The 22,966-nt window shown below is 42.5% G+C and overlaps 1 protein-coding gene across 18 annotated transcripts in view; it reads right to left on the reverse strand.

The window, feature by feature from the left end:
* The window catches only part of CEP112 (centrosomal protein 112), a 419,667-nt gene that overhangs the window by 79,013 nt on the left and 317,688 nt on the right, over window positions 1–22,966 (reverse strand). For 15 of the 18 annotated variants that reach the window (XM_060080554.1, XM_060080547.1, XM_060080550.1 and 12 more), the window contains 2 exons: window positions 19,089–19,151; window positions 12,850–12,999 (listed from right to left, as the gene is read on the reverse strand). The exons of 2 other annotated variants lie outside the window; for them this stretch is intronic. In XM_060080554.1, the coding sequence (XP_059936537.1) occupies window positions 12,850–12,999; window positions 19,089–19,151 (213 nt within the window). Of the gene's footprint in view, window positions 1–12,849; window positions 13,000–18,660; window positions 18,730–19,088; window positions 19,152–22,966 lie in introns of those variants that run through there. One more of the 18 variants, XM_060080561.1, reaches the window with a different exon arrangement.

Here is a 22,966-nt window from a genome sequence, read left to right on the forward strand (position 1 = left end):
ACGGGGATGAAGGAAAGAAAGGGCAAAGACGAACCCAAAGTTTCTAACAGGAAACAGAAAGACTGGGGGTAACCCTGATAGACTGGAAAGAAGAGCCAGTTTGGAAGGGAAGATGCTAATTGCATGTTGCAATTACTGAGTGTGAAACAGTGGTGCCTTCTCCAAAAGAAGACGATTTACAGGCAGTGGGAGATACGCGGCCCAACCAGGAATCAGGCAAGGGTTCTGGGAAGCATCTCTATAGAAGTGACAGCTCAAGTCACAGGGGAGATGAGCTCACTGCAGGGAAAAGGAGAAGCAAAGCCCAGGACATGGACTTGAGGACACCCACGAGGAGGGAGAGAGACCAGCAGAGGAAACAAGCCAAGAGAAGAGTGAGTTTCTACAGCAGGGGTGAGCAAACAGTGGCCAGTGGGCCGTATCTGCCACCTGGCCTGTCTCACTAAATAAAGTTTTATTGGAACATAGCCTCACCCACTTGTTGACCAACTGTCTAAGGCTGCTTTCACACCGCAACAGCAAGAGCTGGGTAATTGTGACAGAGACCTTATGGCCCCCAAAACCTAGAATATTTACTATCCAGCCCTTTTACAGAAAAAGTTTTCCAAGCCTTGCTCTAGAAGGAAAGTTGTTGGTCAATTCGGTCAAATGCTGCATGGAGTTGGAGGATGATTAGAAGTGGGAAAACACCACCCAATTTAGACAAGAGTTAGCAGGTTACTTCGAAGACTGTGGCATTGGGATTAGAAAAGGGCCTTTAAGGGAACAGTTGGTAGAGTTGACTCATACACATCAGAAAAAGCAGAGCACGAGGTTGGCGGGTAGCTAGAAAGAGTACCAAGAAGGGTGGTGAAACGCAGTCCATCCACCCATCTGTCCTTACACCCCTTGTGTTGGGAAGGCAGACGGTCCTCATGACCAGGGGGACCAGAGCTGGAAGGGAGCTTCATCAGGAAAGCGGGGGGAGGGGACCACGGGCAGCTGAGGGCTGGTGAAAGTTTAATAACGCTGGGAAAAGCTGGCTCTCAAGAAGCATTTGCAGCAGTGTACCCCGATTTCCACAGCGCACGTGCTCCAGCTGGCGGCACTCCTGATAACGTACCAATAGGTTCCTTCAAGCCAGCACACCAACTGGGTGATGCCGTCGCCAGCGCTGAGGCTGGGGGATGGAGCCTCGGAGGACATGGGCAGGGTGTGGAGTCCTTTCCCAGGAAATCCTGGGAAGCAAGAGGTAATGTCATGGTAGCTGGAAGGAAAAGGCACGAACTTCAATACTGGGAAGTGGTGACAGAGAGGCTGGCTGAGTCACCAGGCACTGGACAGAAGCTCAGCTTCTGCCAGAGTGCAACAGCCATTTGTGGTGAGACATTGCCAAATTTTAAAAATAAAATTAGCTTAATATATTAAAATCATTATCAAGTCTTCTAATAATTAGGATCCTATGTAACCCAGTGCTTCTGAATATACACATGTATGTAAATATATACAATTACCTGTATAAACACATACGTATACATGGTAATCATTCAGTCATTTGAGTTGTTGCTGCCTACACAATGATGAAATTATATATTTCAGTCCATCATACTGACATTGAAATAGCTCGGAATTATTCAAGATGAAAATATTTCCAAATAGTTATTTGTTAATTTTTTATACATTAAAAAACCTGAACGATACATCCATATTCCAGTGTCTGATGAGCCAAAGCCATTGGTATTTTGGACGGGGCAGTAATTAAACCAACCGTGTAGAGTCGCCTAACGACGCTACTCCTGCAGAGTGCCGTCCGCGCCGCCAGGACGGGAAGAACCTGCCTCACCTGCGCTCTTTCAGTCGCTCCCACTCAGTCACGCGCTCAGCCATCCAGCCCTGCTCGATTCCTTAGTATACACAGGCAAGGTCCCAGGGGCTAAAAACATTTTTCATAGTGCTTGAAGGTTTTTTTTCCCACTGAACAAATAATTTTCAACTAGTCTTTAAATAAAACAAACATCTGCCAGGGAGCAGACCTGGAGAAAAGGCGGGGACGGAGCACTTGGGGGGACCGTGCATTTCTTCTCCGCGCACGCACTGCCATCGCACCTCGTTGCTCTAGCAGCAGGGGCACAGTTCACTGCCTCACTGTATCCAAGCTCGTCTTCTGCAGTGTCCTTCCTGGACAATGGCACTCATGCTTTATGCTGCTGTGACTGAATGGCTGTCTTCCTTTCTGAGCGAGCAGGCAAGCCTTCTTGGGTGGGATGGAAAATACCTCTCTCTTCTTAGCGTTATTCATTCTGATGCTGCGCCCTCCACGCCCTTCGGACGTGCAGGCAGGGGAGATGACAATTAAATAACGAGCGAGCGGGTCCCGAACAAAGCCATGTGATGCTGGGCACCGAGCTTTCTCTGTTTCCCAACGCTCCTGAAACCCCACAGTGAGGTCTGTAATTTTATTCTTTGAGAAATGGATTCCTGTAAGCTTTTAGCACAGTGAGAATTGCCCAATCTTATGAAATGTTCTTTTTTCCCTCCCTCAAGCCCTTCGGGTAACACAGACCAGATTTCTAGATGTCCTACCGGCAGCCGACCTTTTCTCGTGAACTCTAGTCAGTGGCCAAGGGAGAGGAGCGTCCGTGCTTTAGAATCTCTTTTCTGGGCCTGCGAGCAAAACTTTGATGACATTTCTCCTTGATATGAAATCTCTGCTCGGACATCTGGCTTCACAGTGAGGACCTTTCAATACACCAGCTTCAAAGGAAGGGCTTAGCCGTGGTGGGCACGATGCCAGAGGAATGTTCCCCGCTCTTTCCATACAACTATTTCTATCAGTTTCCCCCCCATGAACTTCTGTGAGTTCAGCAGAGAGCGCTCACTGCCGAGCAGATGACTTGGCTTTGGGGTACAGCCTGGTGGGACCTCCCCCTGGAGTGTGGGAGTGCAGAAATTATGTGTAAACAAGGTGTAGGGTATTTTATTAGAATCTGCCTATTGGGCAAAATATATCACTGTTACCACAAATCTAGTTATTTTTGCATATCTGCTATAGCATCACAAAATATTTACAAGCTTGCTGCCATCAATTAAATGAGAATAAAGTGACATGATTAGTTTCCAGAGCCTTGATTTATGTGGTAACATCATTCAGTTACTCAGTATATTTCTAGAACTTCCACTAAGCCATGAACTTCAATAAGTGGTTGCTCTCAAGAGGTTTAGAGTCTACTGGATGATAAAGAGAAGGAATCAAATACAGGTCACAATCTCCTCTTTGCAGTCCCCAAATCCTCTTCAAATCATGAATTGTTTTTGAAAGGCTGCGGTTAACTTGTGAAGCAACAAAACCTGACTGACGCTGTGAGCGTGTTCAGAGTTCCTATTTGTCCCGTTTGGGGGATTCATATGCATCACTCTGCACATGAGTCTGGGTGTAGCGTGTTGTCCCAGACCCACCTGGAGATAAAGACAAGCACTACACCACCTCCCTAGACCTGCAGATGCTGATTTGCAAAACACATTCTAGGTTTTGGATAAGGGACTGGGGACCACCATTACAGTGCCGCGAAAACTTCAGCAGAGGAAGGAGCAAAGCTGGCATGGGCTTCTCACTCAGACACCTCACAGAAAGATGACATTGAAATCTTAAGGGAAAGGACTCTACATGGAGCTCGTGTGATCACAGAGAGCGTGAAGGTTGAGGGCTGGCTGTTGATACAGTGGAGAGAAGGGCCCCATCTAGACAAGTGGTTCTCAATGTTTTGGGTCTCTGGACCCCTTTACACTCTTAAAAAATCAAGAACCCCGAAGAGGTTTTGTTTATGTGGGTTATATCTACTGATATTCACTATATTAGAAATTAAAATTAACAACTATTAAAACATTTATTTATTAATTCATTTAAAAATACCAGTAATAAACCCATTATGTATGAACCTAAACATATATTTTTAAAATAAAAGTAACTATTTTTCCAAAGCAAGAAAAAATTAGTGAGGAGTGTGGCTATGTTTTATACTTTTGCAAATCTTTTTAACGCCTGGCTTAGTAGAAGGAGCTAGGTTCTCATCTCTGCTTCTGCATTCAGTCTCTTACGAGATGTTGCTTTGGCTGAAGTATAGGAAGACAGTCTAGTCTCACACGGGTAAGCAGTTGAAAAGGGAGGGGTACTTTCGTGACCTTTCAGATGACTGTGGATATTCCTTGTGACTACATCAAAAATTGACAAGCGGTAGTTTCTTTAAAATGTTAGCTGCCACGTGGAATCTGAAACTCTATCAGTAAACTTTGTGTACCGTTAACATTAAAATCCACTGGTCCACTTTGTTTGTTTGTTTGTTTTTTGAGTGGGTCTTTCACCTATGCGTGATTTTGTAACAACAGTGATTTGGAACACACTGGTTCAGAGAGTTATAAAAATCTTCCAAATGTTGATACACTTCACTAATTCTCCCAGTTTCTTCCCGTGTACATCATTAGTTATACCACTGATCTCATCGGAAAAGTCTTCAAGTACTGGGAAGCTGTCAAGCTTGCAGTGATGGTACAAGTTTTCCAAATTCCTAATTTTTGCTTGAAAGCTCAAATGTTATCATTAGCAACAATATAGTCAGTTGCGATCCTTGAAGTGTCAGACTCACTTCCTTCATTTTCAAGAAGACCTCTGCCAGGCAGTCAGAACAGAATATGCGTAGTTTGCCTTTCAATTGTTCTTTCCAAGTGACTAGAGTTCAGCTCACACTCAGACAAATGCAGAACTGCTTCTCCTCAAGACAGCTATCCTACTTCAGTATGCAGCAGGAGTGCTTTATGTGTACTTCCTATTAATATTAGAAGCTGTGTTCTCAGGGATTGAGATTTAATAAAATTAATACTATTTATTTCAGTTTTTTTTAAAGCACAAGTATGTGGTGGTGAAGAAAATGACTACTCATACAGTTCACTGTCAATGCCATGTCTCACGATAAAACACCAGCAGTTTTATCCTCCACTGCTTGTATACCATCAGTGCAAATGTGAACACAGTGAAAAAGGCATCTGATGTCTTTGTCCTATTATGAAAGTAGTTTTGACCTTGTGGAGCCCCTGAAAAGATCTCAGGGGCCCACAGGGGTCAGGGGTCTAAGGACAACACCTTGAGAGCCACTGGTTTAGGTGGTGAAGTGTTTCATATGCCATGCTACAAGCGTAGACTTCATCCCGTAGGCAATGGAAAGCCACCGACGGATTTTAAGAAGCAAACCACATACTCATATTTGTGTTTTAGAAAGGTCCCTTTATGGGACTTCCCTGGTGGTCCAGTGGGAAGGAATCCATCTTCCAACGCAGGGGACACGGGTTAGATCCCTGGTCAGGGAACTAAGATCCCACATGCCGTGGGGCAACTAAGCCCATGTGCCACAACTACTGAGCTCGCGCACCTCAACAAGAGAGCCTGCCTGCTGCAAACTACAGAGCGCGCCTGGAGCCCACGCACCACAACTAGAGAGAAGCTTGCACGCCACAACTAGAGACAAGCCCATGTGCCACAACTAAGAGCCCGCGTGCCGCAACTAAGAGCCCACGTGCCACTGCGAAGACCTGATGCAGCAAAAAAATAAAAAATTAAAAAAAGGTCACTTTATCAACAGTTTGAGGGACAGATTTGAGAGGGGCAAGCTATTGGCAGTGCTTCTACAAAAAAGGGATTGTAACAGGCAAAGTCAAAGATATGAAGGTCTAAGAAGGTAGGAGCTAGTGACTGGGGGATGGGGTGTGCATTTGGAAATATGCAGACGTTATTCTAGGAAATGACCTTGGGGAGGGAAGGGAGGCAAAGAATTCATTCAAGGGGGCTTCCAGAATCTGACTTGAGTGACCGAGTGGATGATGGTGGTACTTTAATTCTTATAATCAGTACAAGAAGAGCAGGTTTGGGTGAGAGAAGAGTGGGAGGAAGATAAAGTCAGTTTATGGTGTATCTAGTTTGAACAGCCTGAGGGTCATCCAATGAAACTGTGCAACAGTACTTAAAAATGTGGATTGACCGCCTGCCAGTTCAGGGGACACAGGTTCCCTGGTCTGGGAAGATCCCACATGCCGCAGAGCAACTAAGCCCATGCGCTACAACTACTGAGCCTGTGCTCTAGAGCCGGCGAGCCACAAATACTGAGCCCACGTGCCACAGCTACTGAAGCCCATGTGCCTAGAGCCCATGCTCCGCAACAAGAGAAGCCACTGCAATGAGAAACCTGGGCACCACAATGAAGAGCAGCCCCCGCTCACCGCAACTAGAGAAAGCCTGCGTGCAGCAATGAAGACCCAATGCAGCCATAAATAAATAAATCAAAATAAAATAAAATTTCCATCCTGTTTAAAAAAAATGTGGATTGAGAGCTCAGAAGAAGTCTGGGTGGAGGTGGAGATTCAAAATTCATTTGTGTGGAAATTTACATGAGGGGCTGGGATTGTCCAGGGACAGCACATACAAAGAAAACAGAAGAGGCTTTGCTTAACACCAATATTTGAGTGTCAAAAAGAGGAAGAGGAGACGGGGAATGGGAGAAATGGTTTCAGGATGGTTGATGAACTGGAAAGCGCTGCCATGGAGCTAAGGCAGTTTTTAGGGCCTGTTTATTGGCATATTAAATCACTGTTCATAGATGCTCATGGTCTCAGACTAGAGAGGGTATCTGATTTCCCTGCCCCACTGATGTGGATGGAAATGAAGCTGAGGCTGCAGGGACTTTTTTCCTCTCATTTTTTGCCCTCCTGTAATCCACCATGAGGAGGACACCCAGGCAGCTACTAGTCCAAGGAGATTGTACAGACAAGTAGAGCAGGCCTGAGCCCAATCTAAAGCCTGGAGTCAAAGCACACTAATGGTCCATAGATATGTTTTAAGAAAAACAAATGTTTGTTATGACAAGTCACTGAACTTGGGGGATTGTTTGTTACACAGCATTGTGGCAACTGCTGACTAACACAGATTCCTTGTTAAATGTTATTAAGGAGTCAAACAGGCTTCTAAGATCACACAGGAGACTGAATTTCCCTCTCCCAACACCAAATGAAGTGAGTAAATACAAGTAAAAATGAGCAGAAAAGCACTAAGGCACTGAGATAGGGTAGTAAGGTGGACATAATAGGAAAAGGTGAAGGAAACAAACATGACTCTGGAGACACTACAGTGTTTCAGTGACTTGACTTCAGAATCTGCCCATGTCCCCAAATTGTTACTTTGTTAGGGTTAACAAAGCCCCAGGACTTCCCACTAATACCACCAACTTTGAAGACAAGGACACTGTATGGGTAGCCTCAGCTTTCTCCTCTTCTGGCTGTGGGATGGGTGGGAAAACAGGTAGAAGTCAGGGCTGTCTACCGCTGAGGAAAGTGAAGGTGTCCAGCCTTCAGGACGACACAACAAGTTGGGATAATTCAACCCCCAATGGATTGTATGATGCCCCCCCCACCACCGCTGTTAAGGTAGTGCGAACTCAGCAACTGAACAGTCAGCCAAACCAGACTACAGGCACGTCTCTACTCCAGCTCGCCCTCCCCTTCCCTGGGGTTCCAGAAAACACAGAGACACTACAAATAAGCGTTACTGGTGCAGGGGAGATGCGCTGTGTTTCAGAACCATTTGATATGGGACGCTGAACGTTTAGAGGGATCCTGGTTAACTGCTGAATGTATCCTGGTTAATCTATTAAACTTACCAGATAAAGAAAGACTGCTCCAGGAATCCCCCAGAAAATGCAAATCATTGACGTGGGGGAAAGCTCAAACCTTGCCCAGCCTTCTCCATAGCAATGTTAACTGCTAGATGAGCAATGTCTAAGTTCTCAGGGGAAAAAATGAAAACGAGTATATTGTGCCATCTAACATGTCATTCAAACATAAAGGTCATCGGCAGACATTCTTAAACGTGGAAGAACTCGGGGAAGGTAGTACCGTGAATCTTGAAGGAACTACTTGACCATGAAATCCAGCCAATTAAGAAACACATCAAAGTAAAAACTTCGGGAATGGAAGTGCAAAAGGCTGGGGTATAAAAGGCCTAGTGGTAAGCACCATGTCATTCGTGTCCTTTAAATATAGCATGGGTATTAAACTAAGGGTTATGGTTAAAGACAAATTGTGAATATCGTAAACCCAGACGCTGTAAAGATACAACACAACCCCAGGCAGGAGGTGGTGAGGAGGGGTGATGGCAACGACTGCGAGTATTCTAATCTACTCAGCTTTCAACCCCCAAATCCAATTCTGCCCAAAAGTTTAACAATTCCTCCTGTTTTAATCTAGCTTCTTTCATCAGCTGAATTTAAGTAAAATTAACTTGAGATTTTTCTAAAACTAAAAAAATACTGGATCTAGAGTATTAACCCATTCTGTACGTCTCTCTGGCTTTCCTTCTCTTTTCTCCTTATATGTAGTCAGATATCTGAAATGATGTTCATCTTTTTTTTTTTTTTGCGTTACACGGGCCTCTCACTGTCGCAGCCTCTCCCATTGCGGAGCACAGGCTCTGGACGCGCAGGCTCAGCGACTATGGCTCACGGGCCCAGCCGCTCCGCGGCTTGTGGGATCTTCCCGGACTGGGGCACGAACCCGTGTCCCCTGCATCGGCAGGCGGGCTCTCAACCACTGCGCCACCAGGGAAGCCCTGATGTTCATCTTAATGCCAAGATGGCTATTTCTGGGTGATGAAATCTGTGGTGACTTTAAATATTTTTACCTTTCTGGCTCTCTGCATTTTGAATTATTTACGAGCATATGCCATTATCCATTTTTTACAAAAATAGAGTAGATTTTCTTTAAAAATATGCCCTGATGTTAATGACCAATGTTGATTCTGGGTGGTAGGAATATAGACACAGGTTTTCCCCTGTACTATTTTGTGCAGGTGAGGGGTAAGAGGAGATGGAGCTGGACGCTGAGCACAGACCACTGCTGGGGATCTACGTGGCCTCCCAACCTCTTCCCCTCGCCCCTCTGAGAGGTGGTGACCATCTCCCCTCCCCCTGGTTCACGGCTGGCCCTGGGACCTGGCTTGACCAATAGAATGTGGTGGAAGTGCCACTGTGAGTCTCCTACAGTAGCTGTAAGGGAAGCGCAGGTCTGCCTTCACCTACTTGAACCCCACTTTAGACAGCAGCTTCCACGTACAAGGTCTGACTGCCCAGAGAACGAGGCGACATGGGGGGTCTGGACCCACCCTGGATGCCGCAGCCCCAGCCAACTTCCTGAAGAATATATGTTGACGAGGTCCCCAACCTCCAATGCTACATATTGAGCAGAAGACCCACCCAGCCCAACCCTGCCCACATCTCTGATCCAAAGAATCATGGGCACATAACAGAGCTGTGGCTTTAAACTACCAAGTTTTTGGGTGATTTGTTCTACAGTAGAGATAGCTCTTTTCAGAAGCTTGACTCTGAAGGTGAGGAGTGGACTAAAGCAGTAAATAAGTGATGAAGATTTTTTTGCTCTCGAGATAGGGTGTGCTACAGCATAAAAGATGTGCTCGTGTGACTGCGCTTCTACTGCTCTAACTCCTTCTGCGCTCTAGGAATTCCATCCTGTGAGAGGCCTCGCTTCTTAGCCACAAGGCTCGTGCCTGCTGTGAGTCTCGGCTGCATGATTCCCTTATGACCACTGTGTTCCTCTGGGCTAAGGCTCTTCCTTTTTTACCAAACACTTTTTATTGTCTCTTATTGTAAAACTGTTGTTATAACTTGAAGTACAGAGCTAAGGTAAAAGAAGAAAATTACCACAAATCCCACCACTCAGAGATGACCACTAGTAAGATTTTGATGTGTAATTCCAGTCTTTTTTCTCTTTATATGTACTTTTTTTTTTGGCAAAGATGACCTCATATGTACCTACTGTTTTGTAAACTGCATTTTCATTGACAACTATCTTGCGAACATCTTCAAGATCCTTAAATATCCTTCTCCAACATTGCTTTCAATAATGCTTAGTTTTCATCTGATGTGCTACGGTGGAAAAGAAGCAAGGAGACCAAAAATGCCGGTGCTGTGGATGCCTTTCACATGACGGAAGATCAATGAACAGTTATGAGATAAATGAGTGAGTGCTAGAATGAGCATCTTTTTGGCTAGCTAAAGCTCAGTGCAAGTTTTTAATTGCCACGTAGGGCAAATTCTGGAAATGGGTCAAAGCCTAGGCACGTCTCTCAGGCAATGTAATAATGGTAGGTATTGCCAAATTATTCTCCAGAGATGTTTTATCGGGTTACACTACCCCAGACCGGTGGCCCTTTAATTGGGTTTCAGCGGCCTACTCGATACCTCCGTTTTCTCTGAAGACTGACTTTAATGAAAGGCCTCCTTACCCACGGGAACACTCTGAGGCCCTGGCCGAGTGAGCGCTGGGCCTTCTGTGCACTCCGTTCTCCACCCAGAAAGTGGGGTGAGGCACACTTCATAATGAGCACGCACACTGTTCTTATAGCAAATATTTAAACACAGTAAGACCTAATACTACGAAGTATTAGGTCCATACGAGCTTACTTGAATGTACATGCAGGCAAATGTACTTGGTCTCAGAAAACCAAATACAAGCCTCGTGGTGACTCTGTCTCTGAGTATCTCTATCCCTCCATGTATCTGCCTGTACAAAACACTCAAACACAATTAGGATGTCCAGATCAAACAACTGTTGCAAAAGTGCTGTCATCATTCAGGTAGACAGGGAATCAGAGTGATGACACCCTGACTTGGTTACGCACTTGGTCACTGATTCACTTTCACAGACAATGTAGATGCAGGGGTCTGGTGTAACGGTTAATAGCTGAGGCTGTCAGGTCAGAAGACCGTGACTTGAACCTGGCTCTGACAGTTATCTGGCCATCTGACCTCTGGCTAGTTACTTCACCCCAGAGCCTCAGTTTTCCCATCTGTAAGATGGGGATGATAGAGACACTCTTCCTCGTAAAGATTACTCATAAAGCTTAAATGAGACAGTGGAACGTGAGGTGAATGAAAATGTTTGGTAGAGAGCCTGGTACATACTACTTGTTGAAGAAATATCAGCTATTATTCCTATTATTTTTTGTGACATAGCCTAAAAAAAATCATGCAAGGCAACAAGTGCTAAAACATTAACTATCTGATATAGGTTAGTAAAAGAAAAAGTCATTCACTATCCATGATCTATGTGAGTGAATCAAAACTCAACTATATCTTATCTACATTGTGATTTTAATTATTTTCAGGTACCTATGTTTTGGTCATTATATGTCATAAATATAATATAAATATATATATGTACATATATATGTACTGCCATCTTTTAACTTCAACTTCAGTCTTTATGATTTGACAGTCTGTTGGAAATTAGGGTCAGAATGTTTTTCCCTTTTAACAGGTGAATGGATTAAAACTGCAAAAAAATTAATTAAAAATAGGCAGTTATACTAATTACATTTCTTTCAAGATGTTCTGATCTTTAAGAAACAGTATTGGAAACTCTGTTGTTATGAAGTAAATGAATGTTCCCCTTTTGCATATATTGGGATTCAATTACTTATTTAAAATGTGGAAGTTACCTACCACTCGGTATCTGGGTATCAAGTGGAAAAGAAACTCACTTAAAATGAAAATTTTATATAGCAAAAGAATTTAAATAAAGTTGTTAACTCAGTTCATGCAAAGCAAAACAGTTCTACAGATCAATGAGTACTTCCTCTGCATCTATAAATGAAGAGTTTCAGAGATTTGTTAAAATTACCAGAATATGAAAAAAAAACATCTTTATTTGTCTCATCACATGTAGGGGGAGAAAACACTCATAGATGGAAAAATACAGGGAAAATCTCATTAACGACAAAACAAGTCCTCACCTCTAAAGTGAGGAGGCTGGATATACTCGCCTCTAAGGTTCGGTCCATGTCTTAGGTTTTTCTTCTATTCAGGGCTGTCCAGGCTTAAAGGGTATATACAACAAAGCAACTGACATTAACACTGACTTCTCCCTAAGCTACTCAGATTGCCTACAATAGGCTAGAGAAAAGAAAGATGGAGGGATGAGGCAGAAAAAGGCAGTGACCCAAATGTCTCTTTTATTTTTCTTTGCTTTGTATGATTACATACTTCAAGCATTGTTATAACAAAGTAAAATCACTGAAAAATAATCTTTTGCTGGGAATTCTTTAAAAAATGTTTTGTTCTCTTTTAAATCTTATTTATAAAGGTTTCCAGATGCTTATCCTCACAGATTAAACACAGCATGATGTAGACACTTACAAAAATATTCACTGCTATGAAGCCAAGAAGAAACTACTTTGAGATCTAACTGCCTATCACCTAAAGGATCAGGGTCCAGGGGATTTTCTGTTGCTATTAAAGGTGTGATCCTCTGAAGCCATTTGAAACAACCTAGGTTCTCAGCAGCAACACAGTACGGTTTCAAAGCACATCAGATGGTTGGCATTCCAAACCTCAAACAGGTTCTTTCTCATTATGCGAATCCATAATGAAAGGATGTGGGCAGAGAAGAGAATGTAAACTGGAAGCTGACTTCTGAATTTATTAGCCAGCAGTACTGGGCTAAAACAGTCATTCTAATTTCAAGAGACAGCTCCAAAGTGGTTCTCAAGAGAAAGGACAGGGTATTTTTCAAATATTTGTTCAATGTGAATGGACTGGGCTTGCCCAAAATGACTTTTTCCACTGGCATGTGATCTTTTAGAGGGAAGGCAGCCTGAGTCACTGGCTACATCAAAGTTAGAGTCCAGTGAATGGATTACTGCAGGCTGTGTGAGCAAGCCAGATACCTGCATTCATCCGCCCACTGCTGGGGTTTCAGCCCTCCTTTTAATTACATTAAAGCAGCTGGTACCACTGGTTACTGGGGTCTCCAGATTACCTTGATTGCTCGGTCATTATCTCTAATCAGCTGCTTCTTCTCATCTTCAAACTTCTGTACAACGTCCTGGAGCTGCCTTTCTGCAGCGAGCCGCTGCTGGCTGCTCTCCTCTTTCAGAAAGGAGATGTTCGTCTGAAGCCCTGCTATGATCTAAAATGAAAACAGCATGCTGTAGCTTCAATTTCTTCAGTGAGAGGCCTCTAGTTTATATGTATTTATGCTTCACGAAAGAATGGATTTGGCAAAACTCTAGTCCACAAACTAAATATTTTCAATTAATGTATCACACACACTAACGCATGAAATTCCACACAATAAAAGACTCTAATAAAACTGTGAATGGTGAACAACTGCTGAACCAAATATACTTGGAAGCCGTTCCCACTATAACATTCCACAATGTTTACTCATCAGAGGAAAGAACATCTGTGATCTCAAAAATATGAAATGTGTCAGGATTTATTTTACTGAGAAACATACTTGTTAGAGTGAAAAAAAAAACTATTTTGCCTTTCATAATACTTTGAACTCTAATAACCAAAGAAAATCATGAACAGAGTTCATGGTTCATAGTTACCTAATTCTACACAATGATTTTTGAGTGTTTACTAACGCTTGTGTACTGTGCTAAGCACTTCAGTTCCTGTGTCAGTTACTACTGTGTGACAAGCACTGTCATTGCCCATCTTTTATAAATGGAGAGACAGAGGCAGAGCAAGAGGTCAACCTGTGACGTTGCTGATGCCATGCGACCAGGAGACAGGCAGGATTTGAACCCTGCAGACAGGTCGACTGCTGTACTAGTTGGTTCCTCTGAACTAGCTACTACTTTGTCTTCCTTTTAAACAAGGTTTTGGTACTGAAGAGAAGTTTATTATGATATAGTTCCAAATAGGTTGCTTTCTTCCTGACTGATATATATCCATGAAAGTTTATTTTTGGTTCAAATGAGTCATTTCAGAGGCTCCCGCAGTATTCTCTACATTTGAGAAGCGGGTGTCTCCATGACTGGGTTCCCTCCATGGTCTCAAAGTAAATCGGATGAGGGACCTTTTCTTTAATAGGTTTACTGAGAGCACTGCTCTTCCTTTGGTTTGGATGTACCCATTTCCTTTCAAATTCAATAGCGATGACCTTTCAAAAGCAGGAAATGGTTGTTTCTTCTAATAAAAGAAGCAACCTTCCTCCTGGGTTAGAACTTTATGCTGTTGGGTCTATAGGAGAAGGGCTGACTGGTGAGAAACACTGGACCAGTTAGTACTATATTTTCCTTGAAGCTCAGTTTTTCAACTATTATTTGATGACAAAACTAGATTACAGTACCATAAGGCAGTAAATAGAAAGTGTCTGGAGTCTTCCAGATGCCAAGGGCTATAGAAGCATTAGTTGTTACTACTGACATAAGTAGCATATTTACCCAAAAAAGGAACACTTAAGCTTTGAGAAGTGAGCAAACTCACTGTAACAAAGGTTAACACTTAGAATTTGTAAATAATCAAATATAAAACAAGTGTGAAATAAATGACAAAATATATTAATATTTTTAAATGCAAACCTGAACCTTCTGCAATGAGGAGAGGGATTCATTTACTGAGAATGAAGATGTTTTCATCTGTTTTCTGAATTTTGATTAAGTGTTTCCATTCTGGCTGCAATTCAGTTAATTCTCATAGCACTTCTATGAAACAGGGAAGGTTAAATTCTTAGAGTAAATGTCAAAAACTGAGGCGCAGAATAACCAGCTCACTCACAGGCACAGAGCAAGGGGAGCTGGAGATACGAAACAGCCAGATTTCCTTGGCCCAGCATGAAACTTAAGAGTGATATTTTATAAGAACATGGGGCCAAATAGTAAAAATAACTATTTCAATGACTAGTGCAGTGTTTCAAGTTGAGTAAACTGAAACGTGGTAGAAGTGTTGAGTTTAATTCTGTAATGTGTTCAGTGTGTGTGTGTGCGCGCGCGCGCACGTGTGTGTTTAGTTCTGTCACGCAATTTTATCACGTGTAGATTCGTATACCACCGCCACGATTACACAGCGCATTTTTATGGTACAAAGTAATTTTGTGTCTTTAAAAATTAGTAAGATTTAGATTCGCTTCTAACTGATCAAGACTGAAGGTAAAAAATATTTGGGGGCTCTTCAAATGACCACCAGGACATAAGACATGGATCTCTTCTTTTCAGAAGATTTATGACAGCGTACATCAAAAATAAATAAATGCAGGTTTTGGAAGGAATGGTGGGTGAAGACCAGGATGTTCTGAGGAGAACACGCTTGCTTTTGTGTAGAAAATGAAACCTTAACGTTCTTTGCGGGAATAAGGAAATTCCTTTGGGGAAATAATGAGATTATCTTTGGCAAGTTATATTTTAAAACTTATGAAGATGATATAGGGAGAGTGTCAAAACACTTCAGGTGAAATACCTCATATAGATAAATGAATTGATAGACTGATAGACATGATGGATTTAGAGAGGTGGCTGAAATATGGATAATTTTGGAAGCAGATTTGAGGTTTACTCTAAGATTGAGAAATAATCACACTAACTAGATGAATCAGTTCTTGGCTGTAGACCTACAGTATAAGACAACAGACTATTCTCTCCTTAGCTCAGGGCACACAACTGGCACTCGATAGATATTTAAGTATTGGAACTATAATCATAGTAAATAAGAAAAAATAATTCCCTGGCCAATTATATTGAGAAATTTAGTCTTTTCATAGAGTAATAATGTAAAAAGTTTCTGAGAAAAAGAAAAACTGACCTGTACAATCATAATCAAATGCCACCGGGTTTGACTGAATCATATTAAAAATCATAAGACAAAATGCTACCACTCAACTAAATATCTACCCTGTATTAGCTTCAGAGAAAGAAGTGGATAAGAACATTTCCATATGGATATTAAAAATTAATATTTGGGGAAGCAAAAGGAAAGTTATTTGGGGCTAATACTGTAAGCAACCTAACCAATGAAAGCTGTAATATTTCATCATATTGTTAAGCAATTTCTACTTTGCATAAATGTCAGTGGTCTTATTAGGTCTTAAAAATAACAGGATTCTAAATAGAGGTTAAGATTTTATTTTTAACTCTCTTGTTTTTTAGATCATAGTAGAGTTGGAGATGTTCATAAAACTCTTCTTTAAAATACAGTGGACAAGGCATACATGGCAAGGTTTGGAAAACATTGAAGATACCTAGAAAGTAAGTGGAAGAGGGGCACCCGTGCCTTCTGGGTGGCCACCCTGAAGAGTGGCAGGGAGGGGGGCATATGGGCACGGGGCATGAGCCCAGGCTCTAATCTTCGCCAGTGGGGGCTTGGGGGCCATGCGGAGGGACATCGGTCCCTCGGCGATGGGCAGGCTCTGCTAGCATTTCTCCGCAGCTACCTACATTCCTGCAAAAATGGCAATATTTTTCTTTGAAAAATGGCCACTAGGTAAGTCAGATGAGTGGGGAAAACCACATGAAGGATGGAGAGGCAAGGTTAATATGTAATATGAAGATAAAAAAGAACAACTATGCGATTCTGATGGAAGTTATACTTGGGAGTGTTCTCAGACATGGTACCACCGCTGCCGTCAGGGTGATCGCTGAGTGACCCAGGAGGGGCGCCGTCCTGGGCCTGTGAGCGTTCAGAGTGCATGGTCTACTAGGTCCTAGAGCTTGATAAAATCTTAGAGGTTAAGTGCCTTCCTTTAAGGGAGTAAAATATTTAAAATATTTTCCAAATTTAACCTGATGCTTCCCTAGGTACCAGTGTATTCATTACTAATGCATTCATCTTATTACTTTACTTTTTTTTTTCGAGAGAGGGATTTAAAAAATCTGATAAACAGTTAAGCAGCTTTGCTTCTGGCATTCTCCTCAGCCGAGATATGAGTTAGAGATTCCAGCAGACTATCACTGGAAAACAGCAAACATCCATCCACAGTTCTGTTGTATACTGTTTATTTTCAAATAATCTGTTTCTCTGAACTGACTTTATTATAGACAAGTGTTTCTCAAATGCCAGTTCACAGATATAAAGATATACATATATTTATATGCATTTAAATATTTATATTATTTAGAGGTGGGCAAACAAAATGTTTGTAATGTAAGGTCATCCTACCTCTTATGAGAAGAATGGACTATCTTTTATTATGTTATTCTATCTTTTCTAGGATTTTTCTTTTTGGGTGTTGCACTGCCCTTTCATTTACGAATGGTGGCCACAGCACGTGACAGTCGTCACCAGCTGTCTGCTCCCTACGTGCTTCATGTCCTTACACGGGGAAATACCCAGCAACCCTTTGCCTCTCCGAATTTTGGAGGGAGATATTATCAGTTCTTGAGCACCCAGAAATAAATTTAAAATACGTAATTTCTTGCTCCTTCCATACATTTTTCATTCTTTGCTCCCCCTTTCCTTTCTCCACTGAGATTTCATAGGCTCCTATAAGAACTAATAGCTGTTAAATGCTTTACCGTGTCCTAGGCCTTGTACTAAGCACTTTTCTGGCATTGTGTTACTTAATACTTAAAACTGTCCTATGAGGTAAGTAGACTACTCTCCCATTTTACACATGAGGAAACTGGATTCCAGAGAGAGCAGGTAACTCGCTCAAGGTCACGTAAGTGGTGGAGCTGGTATTCGGACTCAGGTCTGTGGACTCCAAAGCTTAGGCTTTCTTCCCCCCAACTTACATTTAATTTGCTTTAATATGGACTAATCAGGCTTCTTCACACCTTCCTTTAGGTAAAACTTAAATACTCTTAGTGTTTAAGCATTTCTATCAGCTATTTTGTATCTCACTTTCGGTCTACCTCCGCCATTTAACATAAAGCAAAATAAGCAGGATGTAAGGGTATGCCAGCTGGGTTTTTTTCACATTTTAGTTTAGCTTTTGGAGTAATAAGATTTCTTTTGATTATAAGAATCTTTCTCAGTGGATTAAAAAGGATATTTCCCCATGTTGTTTCCTGGAATAATGGCCATTGAGACATCACCATCATCTTTTAGATAAACACATTTGTCTTCACTTAGACAAAGACTTTTTGCTTTCCTAATGGGGTGTGAATTATATAATATATGCACATTTTAGAAATAACTGTAGAACCTAAGAAATTTCATAATTATCGGCAGAGTTTTGCCATATTAAAAATGTGAGGGGTTGGGCCAGACTGGTGGTGTCAGGTTAAGACCTTCCGTTCCGATGTCGAATACAGGCTGGGTCCTGGCTCAGTCGCTTGCTAACCTGCGTGACCTCACCTCTCTGAGTCTCAGTTTTCTCAAACGGAAAAATGGGGCCAGTAAGAGTTTCTAATTCCAGAGTTCCTGTGAATGAAACTGAATGAATCAATGTGATTAGTGCCCCATAAAAGTCTTAATTTCATTATCGTTCTGTTGTAGTGTTGCTAGTACTACCACTGTGTACATACATTTCAGCTGACTGCCACATCTCACTATACATGGCAAAAATACTCAGAAAAGTTGCTTTTAAAAATCATCAGATATGATGTCCACAAAATGAAATGGCTTCATCTATCCATCTGTAAGATGAAAATCAGCATTTTATTTATTCCACAATGACTCATACAACTAAGGAATGTTTGGAATTCCCTAGATGATGCCAGAGGACATCATTATAACAACGTGTGCAGAAGAAGGACTCCAAGCATCGTAAGTCAAGTAGAGACAAGTGTTCAGTATTTGGCCTTCTACCACAACTACTATAGTAACGACATCCAGCAAGATGTGAATGTTGGCCCTTGTAATTCTTCTTTTTCCCAAAAGGAGTCAACAGTTGAGCTTCTAATTTAACCCAGTATATTTGCCATTTTGAATCTTGTTGTTAAGCAGTCTTTAGGTGCAGCAAAATGGAATACTGCAAAAAAAGCACAGATGGTATCAAACTGCTTACATCACAAATGTAGGTGTGTATCTCCAGCCCTTGTGAAATATGTTTCAGCCTGGACTTGTTCAAGTACACAGGCTGGTTTTACAATATCTGAGTGTGTGTGTGAGTGCGTGTGCGTGTGTGTGTCAGTTCAAATGGTTCAATATGCCTGATTTTAAAAAGTTAAGACTGAAATATTAATAGCATCCACATACTCATCAAAAATATGATACTAATCCATAAAAAACTGAAAAGAATCACATTTAGCTCTAAAGTACAAATGCTTTTATGGTAGGTTTCTTTCTTGTTTGTTTTGGTTTTGCTCTTTTTTTCTTTAAAGTTCTTACCTGTGAGGATTTGGCCAGCTTCTGAGTGTATTCTTTCTCAATCTGCTTCAGCCTGCTGTTGGCCTGAAAAACACATGCAATGAACACACACACAGTGACCTGTGAGGTTGGTATCTCTCGCACACGCCTATCACCAGGCAGCTGGGATGGCTGCCAGCTGCACCGCCCTTCTGGGGCAGCCAGAAAACCACAGGGCTTGCCTTTGATCTAACGCCAACTATTCATCACTTAAAAAGCAAAAAGCAAAAGAGAAAAAAAAAAAGATCTCTCCTGCCAATTATTAGACAAACACAGACTTCTGTGGGAAGAGAAAGGGAGAAGGAGAGACAGAAATAGACCCAGCAAACGTGTGTGAAGTCGGGGAAGAGAGGAAACAGAGGAGAAGGAAGAGGAAACGAGGGGAGAGGGAATCGGAGGTGGGGGAGGGAAGACGGTAAATTTAACACTCTTTCCCTTAGTTTAAAGAGAAAAGAACTAGACCCTCCTGGTGGAGGCTGATAGGAGATTTTAGACTCACTGAGCCAAGGTCTGAGCCCTACTCTGCCTGACACACAAGAGCTCTTTTTTTGAAGTGACAGATACATCTACATCAAACAATTTCTATGGCCTGGAAGTAGGGTGGCCTTCCCAGAAGAAGTCCACATTACTTAGAACTCCATGATCTCCTTTGCCACCCGAGTTCCCATCCTTTGTGTGTGACCTGCTTTCCCTCTCCCTGGAAGCCTCAGGATCTTCACTTTATCCTCCGAGTTCGGAAATGTCGCGGTGACTTGCCCTAGCTGGGCCTTTTTTCTCATCCATTGTGCAGGCACTAAACGGGCCCTTTCAATCTGCACTCGTGTCCTGCATTTCTAGAAAAGGCTTTGGTCATTTCTCTCTTAATTTCCTCTCTTTTTCCCCCTGGTCTCTTTCTCTCTTGTCTCTCTGTCTGCCTGTCTCTGCAGCTCTGAATATTGGACCTCACAGGTTTAGCATCTTTTTCTTGTTGTTTCTATTTTCCATTACTTTGTCTTTTTGGCCTTTTGGAGCAACTCTCAACTTTGGATGTTAAACTTTGGTTTGGATTTTAAAGACTCAGGCTGTCCTGTTTGTAATTTCCAAGAGTTTCATTGTTGTTCTCTGAACACACCATCACTCCCCATTTTTAACAGTCGAGGAAGCTGTGCCACAGAGGGGTTAAGAGAGCTGCTCAGCGTCGCATCTAGGAAGTGATGGAGCCAGGACCCGACCCCACCTGGCAGAGCACAAGCGCTTCACCGGCTAGAACACGCGGCACAGGACGTCCCAGAGAATCCCAGTTCTCCTGAGGTGATTGATTTCATACACACCTGTACAATGTCTACATCTACACACACACATTTAAATTTTCTTTCTGTTCTCTAGAGTGTCTGTATTTTTCTTAGTTCCTTTCATTTCTTTGCTGTACCAGCCTGTTTTGGTCTCTGTTTTTCACTTTAGAAATGTCCTCAATTTTTGGTGATCTTCGGTGTTCTTTCTTGTTTAAAGTGTGGCCCTCTAAAACAGGCAGGCTTGGGGACAGGTGGAGTCATCACAGGGTATCACTAAGGCTCCTGGACTCTCTCACACCAGTATCTGACTGGACATCCTTCTTGGACCCTTTTGCCCAGAGCTGTGCCCCCCGGTTTACCGTCTGGAGGCATACATCGGGCTGCCAGGGTGTTCAGAAGGGTGCCTAGATGTTCAGGATACCGATTCTTGTACAACCCCATTTTTATTTTAACCCTGAGCTATACCTGGGTCCCCTCTCTCATTCCATCTCTCCAGGGAGCAAACCAGGGGTGGACATGGAATAAATTCAAAGGCTGAAGCCCTAATACCAATGTGATGGTATTTGGGGTGAAGCTTCAGGAGGTGATGAGGTTGGGGGGTGGAGCCCTCATGAATGGGATTAGGGCCTTTATAAGAAGAGGCCAGTGAGCTAGTTCTTTCTGCCGTTTGAGGCTACAATAAGACGATGGCCATGTGCAACCTGGCAGAGTGCTCTTACTAGAACTGGACTGCACCAGCACCCTGACCTCCAACTTCCAGCTTCCAGAACGATCAGAAATAAATTTCTATTCTTGATAAGCCACCCAGTTTGTGGTGTTCTGTAATAGAACCCAAGCTGACTAAGACAACAGCCGTGTAATTTATGAACTTAAGTTCACAAGCAGTTCTCTAGAGTTTATCCCATAAATTTCTTTGCATCTATAATGGCGCTGAATACACTGGGTAGTTTTGTTTTTTCCCGACTAGAGAGGGCTTGTGACTATTGCTGTTTTCTCTACTAAATCACCAGACTCTATTCTGGCTCTATGACTAATAAAGCCACTCTCTACTACAGAATCGAGGCCACACTGAGCCTCATGAGAGTTATTTGTCTTGCTTCACATCCTGCCAATACTTTTTAATAAAAAAATGCTGTTGATAAAGTACTTGTTGCTTATTTAATAAATACTTGTAGAGCTCTTACCCGGTGGCACACACTGTTCTAAAGGCTTTAAAAATGCTTACTAGAAAATATGAAAATTATAGTGTCATAAAGGTTGTTACTTTTCCCCAAAAAAGCTGGAGTCAGAGAGGCTGGTTAGTGTACAACATCCTGTGATGCAGATGCAGCTACTCTTCAAGAGTCTGAGGCTACTTGGCCCCAGAACCCCACAGCCTCAGATAGAGTCTTTTACAATTAACCACCCAACTCATGCATTCATTCCAGGCAACCGGGACTAGAGCAGCAGACAAAACAGACAAAAATCTCTCCCTACCTTTATGGAACTTCTAACCTAGAGAGCAATCATATAACTTATCAAAGTGATAATATTTTAGATGGTGCAAATGCTATGAAGAAGGATAAAGCAAGAAAGTGAGATGAGAAGTGAGGAATGGTAGGGGGTAGTTTACAATTTTAAAAACATATTAGTTAGGGAAAGCCTCACTGAGAGGGTGATATATGAGCAGAGTCCTGCAGGAGACGAGGGAGCCATGGTGGACTCTAGGGAAAGAGCACTCCAGACAGGAGGAGAGCCAGTGCAAAGGCCCCGAGGCAGAGGCATGCACAGTGTGTTCAAGGCACAGGGAGAATCTATGAGCAGCATCTCCCTTGGACAAGATGAGAGAGAACGAGGGGCCAGATCCTTCACGGTGTTGTAAGCAGCTGTAAGGAACGTGAGTTTTAACATGAGTGAAATGGAGAGTCAAGGAGGCGTCTTCAGTACAGGAGGGACATGGTTTCACATGAGTGTTCATACGACCACTCTAGCTTTTGTTTCGGGCAAGAGTCAGGCAGAGAAGCCAGTTGGGAATCTACCGCAAATAATCCAGACGGTGACAGAAAAGGTGGTAAGTGGTCAGATTCTGAGAAAGATTTCAAAGTAGAACCAACTGGAAATGCTGCAAGATAAAGAGATGAATCAAGGATGACTTCAAGATTTTTGTCCTAAGCAACTAGAAGAATGGGGTTGTCATGAACTTACATCAAAAAAAACTACACGTGGAACAGATTTGGGGGAAAGATCAAGAGATTGGTTTTGGACACATGAAGTTTGGAGATGCCTACTGGACACCTTGTGTTGAGGTGAACATTTGAATATGTTCAAATGTTCTGGAGTCCAGAGGAGAGGTCTAGGTTAGAAGTATAAATTCAAGTGTCACTAGTATATAAACAGCAGGTAGAACTATGCTACTGGATGAGATCTCAAGGCACTGAGTGTGTATCCAAAACAGAAGTCTAAGAATCCTGAGCCCTGGGCCTGCAGATGTCAGGAGGCTGGAGATGGGGAGGAAAGTAAATGGAAGTAATGGCCAGAGAGAGAAGGAATCAGGAGAGTATGGGATCCTGAAGCCAAGAGAAGAGAGTGTTTCCAGGACTAGTCAACTGT

This window comes from Mesoplodon densirostris, chromosome 18, assembly GCF_025265405.1.
Source record: "Mesoplodon densirostris isolate mMesDen1 chromosome 18, mMesDen1 primary haplotype, whole genome shotgun sequence".
In the NCBI taxonomy this organism is placed as follows: domain Eukaryota; kingdom Metazoa; phylum Chordata; class Mammalia; order Artiodactyla; family Ziphiidae; genus Mesoplodon; species Mesoplodon densirostris.